This window comes from Rhinolophus sinicus, chromosome 15 (genome assembly GCF_057876585.1).
Source record: "Rhinolophus sinicus isolate RSI-liver-muscle chromosome 15, RSI-T2T, whole genome shotgun sequence".
Classification (NCBI taxonomy): domain Eukaryota; kingdom Metazoa; phylum Chordata; class Mammalia; order Chiroptera; family Rhinolophidae; genus Rhinolophus; species Rhinolophus sinicus.
In genome coordinates, this window is record NC_142515.1 from 65,113,407 (window position 1) to 65,129,089 (window position 15,683).

At 47.8% G+C, this 15,683-nt stretch overlaps 1 protein-coding gene across 13 annotated transcripts in view; it reads left to right on the top strand.

Annotated features, from left to right (window-relative positions):
- MARCHF8 (membrane associated ring-CH-type finger 8) overlaps nt 1-15,683 on the top strand; it is a 134,136-nt gene that overhangs the window by 114,377 nt on the left and 4,076 nt on the right. For 11 of the 13 annotated variants that reach the window (XM_088792142.1, XM_088792149.1, XM_074337297.2 and 8 more), the window contains 4 exons: nt 10,782-10,864; nt 11,088-11,933; nt 13,338-13,518; nt 15,456-15,603. In XM_088792142.1, the coding sequence (XP_088648268.1) occupies nt 10,782-10,864; nt 11,088-11,933; nt 13,338-13,518; nt 15,456-15,603 (1,258 nt within the window). The remainder of the gene's footprint in view (nt 1-10,781; nt 10,865-11,087; nt 11,934-13,337; nt 13,519-15,455; nt 15,604-15,683) is intronic. The other 2 variants (XM_074337293.2, XM_074337290.2) reach the window with 1 other exon arrangement.

The following is a 15,683-nucleotide window of genomic DNA, read 5'->3' on the forward strand; positions in this document are numbered from 1 at the left end:
GGAATTGAACCAGCAACCCTGTTGTTGAGAGCTCACATTCTAACCAACTGAGCCATCCAGCCGCCCTTGGTGGATTCTTCAGGGTTCTCTCTCTATAGTATTATGTCATCAGCAAATAATGACAGTTTTACTTCCTCCTTTCCAATTTGGATGCCTTTTATATATCTTTCTCTTGTTTTGTTGCTGTGGCTAGGATTTCTAATAGTATATTGAAAAGAAGTGGCAATAGTGAGCATCTTTATCTTGTTCCTGATCTTAGAGGAAAAGCTTTCAGCTTTGAACCGTTGCGTATGATGTTAAGCAGTTTACTTGTCATATACAGCCTTTATTATGTTGAAGTTTTTTCTATATCCACTTTGTTGAGAGTTTTTATCATAAGTGAGTGTTGAATTTTATCAAGTGCTTTTTCTGCATCTGTTGAGGTGATCATGAGTTTTATCCTTGTTTTTGTTGATGTGATGAGTCACGTCGCTTTGTAGGTGTTGAACCACCCTGGCATCTCTGGTATAAATCCCCCTTGATCATAGTGCAGAATCCTTTTAATGTAGTATTGGTTTCGGCTTGCTAGTATTTTGTTGAGAATTTTTCATATGTTTCCTATCTATGTTCATCAGAGATACGGACTGTAATTCTCTTTTTTTGTATTGTCTTTGTCTGGCTTTGGTATCAGGCTATTGCTAGCCTTGTAGAATGAGTTTGGAAGTGTTCCTTCAGCTTCATTTTTTGGAGTAGTTTGAGAAGGACAGGTACTAATTCTTCTTTAAATGTTTCCTAGAATCAACCTGGGAAGCCATCTGGGCTTCTGTGTTGGATGCTTAGATATTTACAATTGTTATATCCTTTTCTTGGATTAACCCCTTTATCATTAATGTCCTTCTTTGTCTCCTTTTATTAAAGTCTATTTTGCGTGATATCAGTATTGCTACCCCAGCTTTCTTTTCATTTCTATTTGTGTGGAATACCTTTTTCCATCCCTTCACATTCAGTCTGTGTCTTTTGATCTAAGGTGAGTCTCCTGTACGCAGCATTATAGATCTTGTTTTTTTAATCTGTTCTACTATCCTATGTCTTATTATTGGAGCATTTAGCCCATTTACATTTAAAATAATTATTGATAGGTATATGTTTATTGTCATTTTATTGTTTTTTGGTTTTCTTTTCTGTTCCTTCTTCTCTTGGTCTTTTTCCTTTTGATTTTCTGGTTTTCTTCAGTGTTTTTGGTTGGGTTCCTTTCCCTTTATTGTTTGTATATTTTTTGTAGGGTTTTGGTTTGTGGTTATCATGAGGTTCATGTATATCCATCTGTATCTATAGCAGTCTGTTTTAAACTGATAGGCATGTAAGTTCAAATGCATTCTAAAAGCACTACATTTTTATTCTCCCCTCCATTGTTTATGTTTTTGACATTGTTTTCTATCTTTTTGTTTTGTGTGTCCCCTGAAAGTTATAGTTAATTTTATTATACTACTTTGTTTTTTAACCTTCATATTAGCTCTTTAGGTCATCGAAGCACTGTGTTTATTAAATATTTGCGTTTACCAGTAAGGTTTTTTTCTTTCCTGTATTTCTTATTTCTGGTTTTGGCCTTGAAAGAAGACCCGTTAACGATTCTTGTGAAGCTGGTTAGTGGTAGTGAACTCCTGGTTTTGCTTGTTCGGGAAGCTCTCTTGTTCAATTCTGAGTCATAACCTTGCTATATATTATTCTAGGATGTAGGTTCCTTTCTTTCAGCACTTTAGATATTTCTTGCTACTCTCTTCTGGCCTCTAAAGTTGCTGCTGAAAAATCAGCTGGTAGCCTTAGGGCCCAGGGGCTGAAACCTAACTTAGGTCAAGAGGACTTCAGCCTGCCAGAGGTTCGGATCATGTGACCGTTGGTCAGGTCTGGGCTACTGTCTTCTGCTGACCCGGGGGTTGCTGATTATCCCCAGGAGATGCGAGGTCTCTGAGGGATGCATAGATAGAGAGGGGTATGATTTCTAGAGCTAGGATTTAAAACTAAATTTAATTAAAGTCATAAGGATCCTCAGTTACACTATTGTTTGGCAAGCAAATCTCAGTGAATTTGAGCATTGACTCTACTTGACCTTATGACTATTTCCCAGTTACTGTTGCTGTTCAGCCCGAATGAGGGACAGCAGATGCCATGTCAGACCTCAGGACAGCCTGAGCAGGGAGGCCCTGCACCTCGGTTTCTCAATGCAAAGTTGCCCAGTGACAGACTTAGTTACGCAGACTTACGGGTTAAGTGTAAGGCAGAATATACCTTTCTTACGTTACACTGAAGAAAACAAGTATGCTGAAGACAAGGCACTTACTTTCTTGCAGCAAAAACAAGGGAGATTAATTGGAGGAGGTGAATGGCGTCTGGTAGTGACAGCCTGCTTCATACTTGTCACCAACACAGTGTAGCCTCACTTGGGTCCTGATGGTCTGCCATGGGCAATATTTTGCTATTTGGCTTCCCTTTTGTAAAGTTTGACCGTATATTCATATTTTTTCTTCTTCTGACTTGTCACAGTTTCATTTTTGGCTAAAACTTTAGACCAACAATTTTCAAAATTTGGTTCTGATTCTCCAAGGTGGGAGCGGGGGGGACATGACAAGGTTAAAACCAGTTTCATAATAAGACATTATTTGGCTTTTCACTCTCATTCTCTCACAGGTGTACAGTGGAGTTTCCAGGGGCTAGGTGCATCCAAGATGGCTTCTTCTGTCTGACATTGGTGGCCTTTTGTTTTAAAATTTTCTGATATAGTAAAGATTGATCAGTGTAACACATATAAACACAAGCTCTTTGGGGCCTCAATAATTTTAGAGTGTAAAGGGATCTCAAGACCAACAAGTTTGGGAACCTGTGTTTTAGACGTATCAATAGAGAGACAGTCACTCCAGAGTGTACTTGTTTTAGTCATTCAACAAGTGTTCATTGAACACATGTTGTATGCCAGGCACTGACTGTGCTAGGCTGAACAGCAGTCGTATCTAAGCTAACATATTGTTCCAGAAACATCTCTTTATAAACCTTGCTAAGTGCTATGAGAGAAATGAGCAGGGTGCAAGGGCAGTGGCTAGTACGGGTGAAAAGCCCTTCCTGAGGAGAAACCTGAGGGAGGGCCAGTCACGCCAGGTGGGGTGTGGGGCTCCCTGGCAGGAGCCAGAGGCTGTGGAGTGCTGGGTGCCAACACTGTGTGGTTGAGCTGGGGTGCTGGGGGCAGTGCCTAGGTAGGAAGCAGGTCTCTGAATGTTTCTTTAGGTTGTCGGGGGGAGGGTGTGTGCATGAAAAGGTTACTGATTTCACTTGTCATTTGGCTTTAGAGGAGGCGCCTTAACATTAAGTGTGGGGTCATCTGTCTTGTCCCCTGTGTCCTGTCAGTCACATTGTCCCAGGTTCTAGGTTCACCTGCCGGATGGGCAGCCTGGGCAGAGTCTCTTTCTCCCAGTGAGTGGACTGTGTAACTTTTCTTGGGACGAGGACATTTCCTAGCAGAGATCCCTGCAAGTTGAGTCTGCACTTCATCAAGCAGTGGTTGCCCACATGGAAGCCTCTGCAGGGAGGCCTTCCTGGAATAGGGGGAGGCAGTGGGGGGCGTTCCTGGCCTTATTTGAGCCTTGCAGCAGCCCTGTGGAGTACTGACCTGACTTTTCAGTGCTTAAACTCCTGCTCCAAGGGGTGAACCCTTGACAGATGGTGTGCTCGGCGGAGCAGCCCCAGAACCCAGGAGGAGGACAATGGAGCCAAAACCCAGTGCTGCTGCCACCACTCCGGAATGTTTCAAGGGAGAATTCTTGGAAATAAAATATATTTTGATTGTATTTGAAAAGTTAAATATTTAAAGGAAGTCTGTAATAGTAAAGGGTCCTTTGGCTGCTAAATAGCTCAGATACACAGCCCTTTCACCATGTTATTTCTGTGATTTTGGATCTTTATGTGGTTACACTTGCAGTTTCTGGGAGTGTGAAACCATCTCTGCTCAGAAATTATTGCCTTCAATGTAATTGGTTGGAAACAAGTCATATTTACAAGATCCCCGAAGTAGCTGAAAGGCCTGCTTTGGAAGATGAGCCCTGAGCCGTCCTCTCAGCTGTTACCGTGCCTCCAGGTGCTAATGCTGTGCGCCCCTGGGCATGTGTTACTTGATGACAGAATTCGAACTCTCTCCAAAAGGCACCAGAGAAAACTGTTACTGTTAGCACTACTCATTTAGGCAATGCGAGGGGCATTTATAAGGAGACTCATTCAGTACACTCCTCCATACATCCTGTTCTGTGTGTGCTCTGTGTTTACGTTTCAATGGCCAGTTTTAATTAATTGCTGTTGTGTAAGCCGTTCTTGGTACAGCCCTTTGTCAAGATTCAACGTGTATTTATCAGAGCAGACACAGAGCTGGTCTCTCCTTTATTGTAGCTCGTTTTCAAAGTTGAATACAACTGGTTTAGGTATAGAAATCAGAGCCTCTCATAACTAAGCATGTGTTCACAGAGTAACTTCTGTGCTAAGCAGAGAACTTCCTGAAATGCCGTCTCAGTCTGTCCATCGCAGTGTCTGAACATCGAGTGAGGCTTTCTTGGCTTTGTGATGGGAGGCCAGGGATGCCGAGCGAGCAGTGAGAGGCAGATTACTGTCCCTTGGTTTGGGAGTGGAGGGGCAGAAGGCAAACGTGAGGTGGCCTGGGAAGCAAAATTCTCAAGTGGCCCCCAGAGATGTCCCAATCAGTGCCCAGAACCTGTGACTCCCTGATCGTGTTGGAGTGATCGAATGGAATCACATGAGCTCTGCAAAGTGGAAGGGTTTCTCTGGCTGGTGTCTAGTGGATGTCAGGGGTTGGAAGCAGGAGTGAGCTTGAAGACCGGGGGATTGATGGGGCACGCGGGCAGCCCCGGGCTGACAGCCAGCAAGGGGACGGGTTCCTCAGTGGTGAAGCTGCAAAGAATTGCATTCTGCCAACCCCCCGAATGAACATGGAATATATTTTCCCCAGGGCCTCTGGAAAGGGAGAGACCCGAGCAGAGGCTTCCATCCCACTGTGTGTCAGATGATCAACTTGTGTAGTTTTGTGCCACTAAGTTTGGGGTAATTTGTCACACAGCAGTAGGTGGCAGATGCTGTCCATGTAGAGGAAAGACCCGTCTGGGAGCTGTCAGCCCTTCACTTTGGAAGCGCTGTGCTGACAGTGTAACATGCTCTCCTCACTTAGCCATCTTCTTTTACCTATTTTAGTATTTTGTGTTTTCTTTGTATAAACACAGTCGTGTAATGACTTTTAAATTATTTTGACCATCATCCTTCACAAGTTGTCGTTTTTACATTGAAACTCCCGTATTCTCACACATAAAACTGAAAGAAAACATTCTCCCTAAAGACTTAGTCCTTATGATGTCAGGTGTGCTCTGACATCCTCTGGGTTTCACTTTTTTAGATGTTGGTTAGGACCTACTAAACCGATTTCTTTACTGGCTTTCCCAGAGTTGGAAAATCATTACAGTTGGTTGTACTTCTGTAGTTTTATTTTACTTCTTCAACTTTCAATCAAATGTTATTTTTAAAATGAGTTTGTGTTGAGGAAATACCCGTTCATGGTAGAAGTGGTGTAGTGGTTGGGAAGGGTCTCCATGAAAAGGCAGTGTCCTCCCACCCAGGCTCCCTGCTGTCCTTCCATGTTTCAGAGGAGCCTTGGAAGCGTGCAGCCTTCCCTTGCAGATGGTCTGCATGTACCGGTGCTCAGGACGTGGCTTTCCCTCGGCCTGTCCCTCCACGTACCATTACCAGGCACACGCTTCCCCTTCCTGTAAAGACTGCCTGGCACTCCTTTCTGTTGGCATACCCCATACCCATCTTGACTCAGCTCCCAAGCTCATGGCATTGAGGCGTTTACAGCTTTGCCGCAGTAAATGATGCTGTGCAAACTTTTGTGCATATGTGTGAGGATGAATTCCTACAAGAAGAGTTGCTGGATGTGTGTACGTGCATTTGTAATTCTGACAGAAATTGCCAAACTGCCATCTTATGGTGGTTTCCCAGTTTGCTTTCCCACCAGCAATGTATAAGCATGCCTGTTTTCCTACACTTTTGCCAACACAGGTATTATTTGATTTAAAAACAAAACAAAACAAAATCTTGTTGTTAATGATGGTGTATTTCATTATAGTTTTATTTTTCTCACTGTGAGAGAGGTTCAGCATCTTTTCGTATTTTAAGTTCCTCTGTACTTTCTTTCCCATTTTTTTCTGAGTCACTGGTTTGATGTTCTGCCGCCGGTTGTAAACATGAGCCCTACTTGTCTTTTACCCTTGTGATCCCGTCCTCCTCCAAATTCCTCCTGGCTTAAAGCAGACAGACCAACCAGACCATTTCTTGTAGCCCATCACCTGTTGATGTAAATCAGACGGGCTGATTCACTTTTTTTAGGGGCCTGAGACTCCAAATGTGTGAAAATAGCTTTGCTGGTAAAAGAAAAGAAGGCCCAGTAGGGGTTGCAACCGAGAAGGGGGAGGTGGTAGAGGGAGGTTGGGAGGTAACCCCTTGGAAGAAGGAAACAGGAAGGTAAGACTGGTGTCCCGCGTCGCTAAGAAGCAGACTCCATGAGTCTGTTACAGTAACTCTTCCTGTGGCAGTAAGTTCTTGACGAAGGAAACAGAGACGAAGGAATGCCAGCTTCTGCCAAGGATATGCGGGAAGTTTTCTGTATGTTTTTGGCAGCCTTGATAAAAATCATTTGAAGCAGCAAGTCTGATAGGCAAGACAACCCCTGACTGACTTGAGTACAGCAAAACAACATGTCTGGCAGTATTTGTCATTCCTAAGAAATAAAATCAACGGAGATTTGGGCCTAGACAGAATCCGGAGGTTTGTTTTGGCATCATTGATTACAACTTCTTACGAAGAGGGGATTTTTGCAAATATTTTTATTATACTGAGATCACTTTAGATTCCTTGTCATGACTGGAAAGTGTCTGGTTTGAGAACCAACAAAGCACTTGAGAAACACAGAGCCTTAAGTTTTCTGGACACGTTGGAACTTTCTGATTAGGGTCATTTACACTTTTTATCAGTAGCGGTGCTGTGGTCGGACCCTACGGAGGGAGAGAGTTCGCTGGAGTGCTGCGTGGCAGGGTCTCCCTTTCCCATCACCAGCACAGCCCCACAGCCTCCCTCGGCGCCCTGCCCACTGCTGTCGGAGAGCAGGAGACCTGTGGGTGCTGGGAGAGTGGACAGCTGCCGGGCCTGCCAGGACACTGCTGGCACCTCGACTCACCTGGACATTCGGCCGCGGAACTGCACTTGGAGCTGTAGGCTTCATTTTGTTGCTGTTGGTGATCAGGCGAGAGTTTTAAATGCGCATTGGTAGGTTGATAGGTTTTATTGCCCTTGACACCAGCAACAAGTTAAGCTCTTTAAAGTTGCTGAGCTGTGCTTCCGTCAGCATTCCACATGTGGACGGTCCTGAATGCAACACATGCTCTTCCAGCTGGTGACAGAAGGAGCCTCCTCTGGGAGCTGCGATGGCCCCCACAGGTCTTGCTCGTTTTCTCTTTTTCAAGAAGGAGTCAGCCAGGATAAAGCATTCGTTGGTTTGTATTTATGTAAAACAACAATAAGGGGATTTTGAAATTTCCTTGAAACCTCATGATCTAATAAGAAGAGAGACTTTTTGTCTGTTATTGCGGGGCTTATTGAAGCCTGGACATTACCTGCTGGGAGAGTCTCATGAGGTCGTTTGTGAGAGTGGAGAGGATGAAATGAGGGCAGGAACGTGGATAGAGGATGCTGAGACTATTCCTGTTTCCTGATGAACAGAGAGGAGGGGCTTGGGACAGCTGCCATGTCTCCCAGGCTCGATGCTCTGTCTCAAGTACACGCACAGCTGTGTCTGAGTTCCCCGGGAGACACCTGACGGGAAATTCGCAGAGAAGTGGTCTCAGGCCCTGTCGCATATGTGGGCAGCCTGGCTGCTTCCTTGATCCAAGCTTTGTTCTGCCCAGAGGCTCTTCTATCTTGAGCTCCGAGCAGCCCCCGATCACGGGCATGGGACTGTTCCCCAGACTTCGCTTTTGGACATGGAGTACTTGAAGATCAGAACAGGAACGAGAGGCCATTTTCTCTTTATTTCAATTTCCCATCTGACACTTGCCTCCTCCTAGGACGCTGACCCTGGGGAAGCCTCATTCTGCAGATAAGACCACACATTCCTCCCACAGGGTTTCCCGTCCCTTCGGGATATAGGAAAGTACACGTGGTTTCAGGAGATGATGTTTTTACAGAGATAACAGGGAGGGAGGTGTAATAATTGGGTAATTCCCTTTGTCTGCTGGGTGAGCAGTGCATCTTCCATCCCTCCTATGAGAAGGGGGCTTCCCTCCATACCTCAGTCTGGGCTACGAAACTTGACCCAGCAACATCGAGGAAGGAAAGCTGACCTCCTGGCAGTGAGGGGACAAGGGTGTCCCCTAGATATTCCTGTCCTCCTTTCCTCCAGGGTCTGCTGGGGAGGCATGGTGACGACACTTCTCCCCAAAACGGTGCCCAGCGGTGGCCTTCATGATGCACTTCCACCCTTGCCTAGCAGAGCTGTCAGCCTCACAAGTAAGGGAGGCAGCAGGCAGGTCAAGAAAGCTTCCTGTCTCAGAATGGGGTTAGGGCTGAGTATCGGCAGGCGGCTGAGGAGTGTGGGACCTTTGCGTTGCTGCCCCTCAGCCCGCTTCCTTCCGCAGTGACTAACAGCGCAAGCTCGTGTGCTCAACCCAGTCTAGATGGTGGGGCCTGGGCCTGCTGTCTGGCCAGGCTGGCCGGGCAGAGGAGCCCCGGGTGGGGCCTGTGATGGCTCCCTGGGGAGACGGTGCTGAGAAAGCAGACGGATGGGAATGCAACAGCATGGTGTCCCCAAGGGTCCTGAGACGCCCTCATTTTGTTTTACGAAGACTCGTGACAAGGTAGTGGCAGGTTATTTTGGGGGTGTCATTTTCATATGTCCAAATAAATTAAACATTAGAATCCTAACAACTTTGACCAGTAATTCTTTCAGAGAAAATATACCCAGTGTTTCCGTGCACATTCTGTGGGAGAGGAAACGAAGGTCCTTGGAGACTCGGCAGGGGTGCTAGTCGAGGAAGTGCTGCGTGATCTTCAGCACGGGCAGCATGATAGCATGTGACTTCTTGGCTCAGGTTTCCGCAGGAACAGTTGGGTTTAAAATGCTTGCTCCCTGTGCTGAGGAGCGGGAATGGTGCTCCAGTAGACCTGTCCTCTCCAGGCTGGTGCATTTGCCGGGGAGGGGAAATGGGGAGGTGGGGAGAACTTCTGGAAAGGGGTATTGCCTGTCTTGGTGGCCCCACCCATGTCTGGGGGTCCCGTAGCAGGAGTGCCAGAGTGAGATTACGCCCTTAGGGGTGCCAGGTCTCAGCTGGGAAATTGTGGACCTGAGTGGGTCTCCCCAAGGAACCAAGGAGAGGGCTGAGGGCCACTGAGTGGTCCTGGGGAAGGTGGGGTGGTGATGTGGGCATGCTGTTGATAACAGACTCACTACCGTTGGCCCTCTATATCCAGGGCTTCACACCTGTGGATTAAGTCGACTCTGGATTGAAAGTATTCAGGGGGAAGAACATCCCACAAAGTTCCTAAAAGCAAACCTTGAATTTGCCAGGCGCTGAGCACTATGCTAAATCCATGCAAATGCAGTGCTGTGTGTTCACACCCTGCTGTAGCCTGTGTGCAAATACAGGTCATGTGCAAATACTGTGCCATTGTATGTAAGCGACTTGAGTATTCCTGGAGTTTGGTATCCACGGGGTCCTGGAATTAATCCTCCCCCCCGCCCCCCCATACGCAGGGACAACTGCTGTTTTCGTGTGGTTATTTAGGTTGCGTGGAGCAGACGCTCACTAAGGCTCATTGTCCTAAGGAGAAAAGGATGCATTTACATGCTTACCCGTGGTGCTGTGAGGCCTGGAAACGCAGTGAGCGGCCCCGCTCCCTAAGGCCTCGCAAGGGCCCCATAGGCTAGATGGGGCCTGCAGGGCTCTCTGGTGTGCTTTTGTATTCTTGGCCTAGCCACACTTTCTCTTGCTATTTCTCTCCTTCCCTTCTCTTCCCAGGTGATACTTCCTCACTCTCCTAGATTTTTTTCTCTAATTTTGGCTTATTCACGACTTTTCAGAGCCCCTGCTCTCTCTCTTGACCTCTTCTACAGTTTCTTTCCAATGTAAATTTTCTCAATCATTGGTTTTGGTTAGAACTCTGGGAGCCTTCTGGGCTCAGACCCCTCCTGGGCCGCAGGTTGAACTCTGGATCAGTGGCCCCGTCATCAGGTAGTCTCCCTTTTGTAGAAAGAGCGCTGGCAGGATAGTAAGGTTTGGGGGCCCAACCATGAGGCTTTGAGGGGACAGGTGCAGACAAGGTCCTGCCAGCCTTGGTGGGGATTACCGCAACATAGCCGGCATGTGCCACACATTTCTTGTGCTTTTGTTATACACCTTGCGGTACATGGTTTCTTGTGTATGAAAAAGCTAAATGTAGATGCTTAGGAAATAAATGAGCATCAAGTTTGCAGGACACCTGTGCTGCTGTTCCAGCCTCAGGAATTTCCTGGTACACATCTGCCCACTTCCAAGAGTGCTCTTTGATTTGTCTTGTCTCAGCTTGTGGGGACCTAGTGCTTGTTACTCCCCGAGCATTAGGAAGTTGCAGGCATTCTCCAATTTTCTCCTCATTGCCGTTCGGAAGGAGAGTGTGTTCTCTATCGCCTGGACTCTTTTCTGAACACTGACTGAGGTGTGTCGTTGCAGGCTGGGGGTCCTCCGCTGGCATCCGCTCCAGTGTCTGCCTTCTCTCGCACTTCTGTCACGCCTTCCAATCAGGACATCTGCAGGTAACAGTCGCTTCCTGTGCATCCCAGAAGTAAGCACTAGTGTGTGTGGGTCCTTGATTTCCCATGAGTTTGGTCAGAACGCCTTTGCTCCAAACAGCTGGCCCAATTTTATGTGCTGTTTGCTCACCAAGTACCATGAGTCTCATTTCTTCACGTGGATGTCTGTTCTCTTTTAAATTGTTTTTACTTTCTGTGCTTTTATCCCACTGTTCTCTGCATGCAGTTCCAGTGCAGTGTTTTCTGAGTGTTGTCACCACAGTTCCGTGCAGTCTGCTGTTGTCTTGAAAGCTGCTCAATGCCAGAGTGCTCTGACACAAGGGCTCACTGTGACAGTTATCTGTAAGGACACATTACAGGCATCAGACAGAAATTCCTGTGGTTCAGAATGGGCCCAGGCCTCGAAGCCTGCTAAGAATACCAAATCCAGAAGAACACTAAAGTTCTCAAAATCCCTAAACGATATGGGTGAGAAGGCCCAGGATACTTTGGAAAGCTTTGACTATGTGGAAAGAACTTGCTCTGAAGGGAAATTCGTGCTCTTTCAAGATCCGTGTCTCAGAATGAACAGGTTCCATTATAAAGAAAAAAGAACACTGAATAGCAAACCTCTGGGCCATTCCAAACAGTCTTGTGTTTCATCCCTGTCTGCCAATCATCCAGCTGCCTCAGAGGTGGGAGGTGGCAAGGGGGGTGTGCCCGTGCCTCTGTGGGAGGAGAAGGCGGACAGCGCTTCCGTGCCCCGAAGCCACCGGCTGCTCCGGTACCTGCTCTCGCTCTCGCTCGGCTCAGGCGCCAGCAGCCTGCACAGGCCCCACGAGAGGGAGGGCTGTGCCGCGTACCTGCATGCTGCCCAGTCCTCCGGAGGGCTGGCCGGGAGCACAGGCTTCTGCTCTGATGAAATGGGAGACGATGACGTCTTTGAGGACAGCACTTCCGCACAGTCCAAGAGCAAGGTCCTGCGGGCGCCCCTCTGCTCAGTGGAGAAGGACAGTGACCTGGATTGTCCTTCTCCTCTCTCTGAAAAACGCCCCCCCATCTCTCCTGTGTCCACGTCAGGGGACACCTGCAGGTTGGTCAGCCGAGAACCAGCATTCTGGCACCTCTGCTCCACACCTGTGTGTAGCCTCAGCTTTAATATGTGAGGTCTCAGGAAAATGAGTGAATAGGCAGTTGTAGACAACTGTGGTTTAAGAGTTTTCTCCAGAAGAGCAAATTGTTGATATGGTTTGAAAAACCAGTTTCTATGACATGGGTCCCAAGATAGTTTCACAGGTGATAAAAGAGGAAGAAGTGACACATAGTAAAGGTCAAGCTGACTCTTAGCAACTAAAACTAAGTTGTTTTTGCACAAAGAAATTGGGAGAGAAAGTTTTCTGGCTTGTTGGTCTAGTCTGTCAGCACTGGCCGCCCCTCTCTGCCTCGTGTGGACCCCTCGTTCCCCCTCCACGCGAGGTGTGTGTGGAAAGGCTGTTCTCCCTCCTCCTTTTTAACCTGGAGGCAGCCTCTCTACCCAGCTCTTAGCTCCACTGCTACCCGTTTCTCCTCCCGTGGGCAGTGTCCTTGTCTGGCCCCCAAACTCTTTCAGAATTCACGTTTTGTCACCACTCTCAGGCCTTGCCCATTCCAGCCTTGCCCCAGTCGCTCCCCCTCAGGGCCAGTGATCATCATTTCTGACAATTGGACACAAAACCCCTGTCACAGAAACAAACAGCTGACAGGCTGGCCAGGGGCAAAGCTCTGCTCCTTTCAGGCCGGGTGTCCCTACCTGCTCTCCAGCTGCTGGAAAAGACCCTTTGTTTCTCAAAAATGTATTACGTTTCCTGAGGTTAGTAGCTATATCCTGTTGCATGTACGCTGCACCTTTAGATAATAATGAATGATTTGAAGTTCTCCCTTATTGCTGTGAGGGGTCCTGCACAAAGAAATGAAATTGCAGTACCTTATAGTGGTTTTATTTTAGGTCTGGGGGAGGCACTGGGATTTCTCTGTTTACTCTCAGAGAGAGGACAGAGATAAGTGAGGTCAGTGATTACAGCTAAAAAGCAAATTCCATCATCTTTTTAAGTCATTGGTAATTATGGAAGGTAGAGTGCTGGTTTTGTTTTACACAGAAAATTTTTTTCTAATTATTTTAACATCTTAAGTTCTGGAAGATGCTTGAAAGACAAAGTTGCCTGAAATTCGTCTTTCCGTGAAGTTCTTAAATCTTACCAAAAGTGACTGCTTTGTCATTTCTTGTATCATTTTTTCCTCTCTGATGCCCAATGCCATCCAGACTTTCCATGTCGGTGCGGTAAGCTAGAAAGTTTTAGTTTGTCGTAATTACCCTCATTTGTGTTTGTATGTTTTTGTGCTTGTAGTCATTCTGTGATGTTTGTTTCTGAAAGTTTTCTTTGGGGGATTGACCTTCCACTGAAGCGTCATCTTCCCTGTCATGTGGCCCCCTCGCACTAACTGCTGTCCTCCTGCCCAGGATCTGCCACTGTGAAGGGGATGAGGACAGCCCTCTGATCACCCCCTGCCGCTGCACAGGGAGCCTCCACTTCGTGCACCAGGCCTGCCTGCAGCAGTGGATCAAGAGCTCTGACACGCGCTGCTGCGAGCTATGCAAGTACGAGTTCATCATGGAGACCAAGCTGAAGCCTCTGAGAAAAGTACGTGTCCAGGCCCCGGGAGGGCTGCAGCCTCGCTGGGATGAGTGCGGGAAGGGTTAGCACCATGGCCTGCGGGAATGACGCCTTAACTTCCTGTGTGCATTTCTCCAAAAAGGGGGGCGGGGGGTGGAGGCTGCTGCGGACATTCATGCTGTAGAGATGGCTGCTTCTGGTGTGATCGCCAAGTCCCTCCTCGCAGGCAGAAGGAGGCGCGCTCTTGCCCTTGCCCTTCACCCCTAGTGCTTGTTTGTTTTTTCCCTTCCGACAAAGCCTGCTTGCTTGTCTGTGTCAGTCCTTTGGTCCTTGACCACAGATGGTTTTGTGACATTTTAGTTAGCATTTAACTTGATATGTGTTAACTCTTTGTGTCTTGCCTCTCATTAGGACCATGGGTTAGAGATTAGCATGCCTCCCCAGCACAAAGCGCAGCATAACAGTAACTTGATTTGTATATTCCTGTGGGAAGTATTTCCTAGACGGGAGGTAGGAGAAAGGAGCTGCGTTACTGAATCACAGCTCTGCTTGGCCCTGCTGATGGCTCCCTCTGAGAGGACCCTGGTCCTGCACTCATGTCCTTTGTAGACGTTGTTTGTTCAGTGTGTCTCTGTCTGCCCAGAACATAAGGTTTTGTCTGGAACAGTAAAACCTTGTTCTTATCGCAAACCTTTAACATGTAAATTGCAAGGGGAATCAAGTTGTCAGACAGCAGCGCAGAACAGTGCCAGGTAAATGCTAGCCCCGGGCAGTGAAGCGAAGCAGATGTCAGAGAGGGAAGTAACCCTTGGCGAGAGCACTGGGGAGTAGAATGGCGGTAGCATCATAGGCTGTTTGGGTGTTGAAGCAAGTCTGGAAGGATCAGTAGGATTTGGAGGTGACGTGAAAGGAGTTGACAGAAGCTAGGTTGTCTCTGGATAAAAGCACGCACCAAGTAGGTGAGGGTGAGCATTTCAGGGCATGTGAGAGGCTTGAACCGAGTGACTTAGGACAGAGCAGGACGTCGGGGAGCCGGGCAGCGAGCCAAGGAAAGATGCACCTGTCACGTAGACAGCAGTCTGGGCGTTAGAGAATGCAGCGCAAATGGCTTAAAAACGGTTTCGCACCATAAAAGGCTTTCAATTCATTGGGTATCTAGTCTGTGCTGGCCTCCCAGGTGAGTCTTATGGCACTTTGACCAGTACAGACAATCCATGAGGCTCTGCTTTCATCTTATCCTGTTTAGACCCATGGAAACGGCTGTGACTAGAGCTGGTGGAGGATATGCAGTGTTTACACTTTGTTCTTTTTCTCTATCTTCATGTGTTTACTTCCAATTCAGAAAGCAATAAATGAACAAAGGAAATCTGGCTCTTGGGAGGAATTAGTGAGCTCCTGGAGGAGGTGGGGCTGGTAGAGGCTGCTTGTACCAGGAACTCTTAGCATCGGCTTCACGCTGTTGCTGTCAGAGGAGGAGAGGACCAGAGAGGGAGACCTCTGCCATCACCGTCACGATGTGGTGTGCCCATCTGCTAGTGTGTTGTGGCGTCATCACCTTTCTCTTCCCCTTGCCCATGCCACTCAGCAAGTCAGGGAGACGTACAATGTGCCACCATGTCTGCGGCCAACATGCCGTTTTCAGCAGGACAAACCACACAGTCCCTTCTCAAGCCATTTGATGTCTGCTTGCAAGAATAAGCAGATGGGGTGCTGGTCGTGGGTCATAGCTCATTTCGAGCTCAGCTTCTTTTCATTGCACAGAAAGTTGGCTCTCGACAGAATACCTGTAGCTGGTACCTGGCTGAAACCAAGTGGTTTAAAGAGAATGACTTGGGTATTGGGGGAAATCCATCTAGTTTGGGAACAGGGGAGGGGAAGCCATTCTTACCCACCAAGGTGCTCACCCCCTTGGTGTCCTGTATTCCCCGAGCCTGAGCCTCACGCTCCGCGTCCTGCCTTTGCAGTGGGAGAAGCTGCAGATGACGCCCAGTGAGCGCAGGAAGCTCATGTGCTCTGTGACGTTCCATGTCATCGCCATCACCTGCGTGGTCTGGTCCTTGTACGTGCTCATCGACCGCACAACCGAGGAGATCAAGCAAGGCCAGGCAACAGGTATGTGCTGGGAACCAGAGGGGTCGCCGCATGGAGGTCCTGGCAACCCCCGTGGGTCTCTGGGTTGGGTGGTCCCGCAG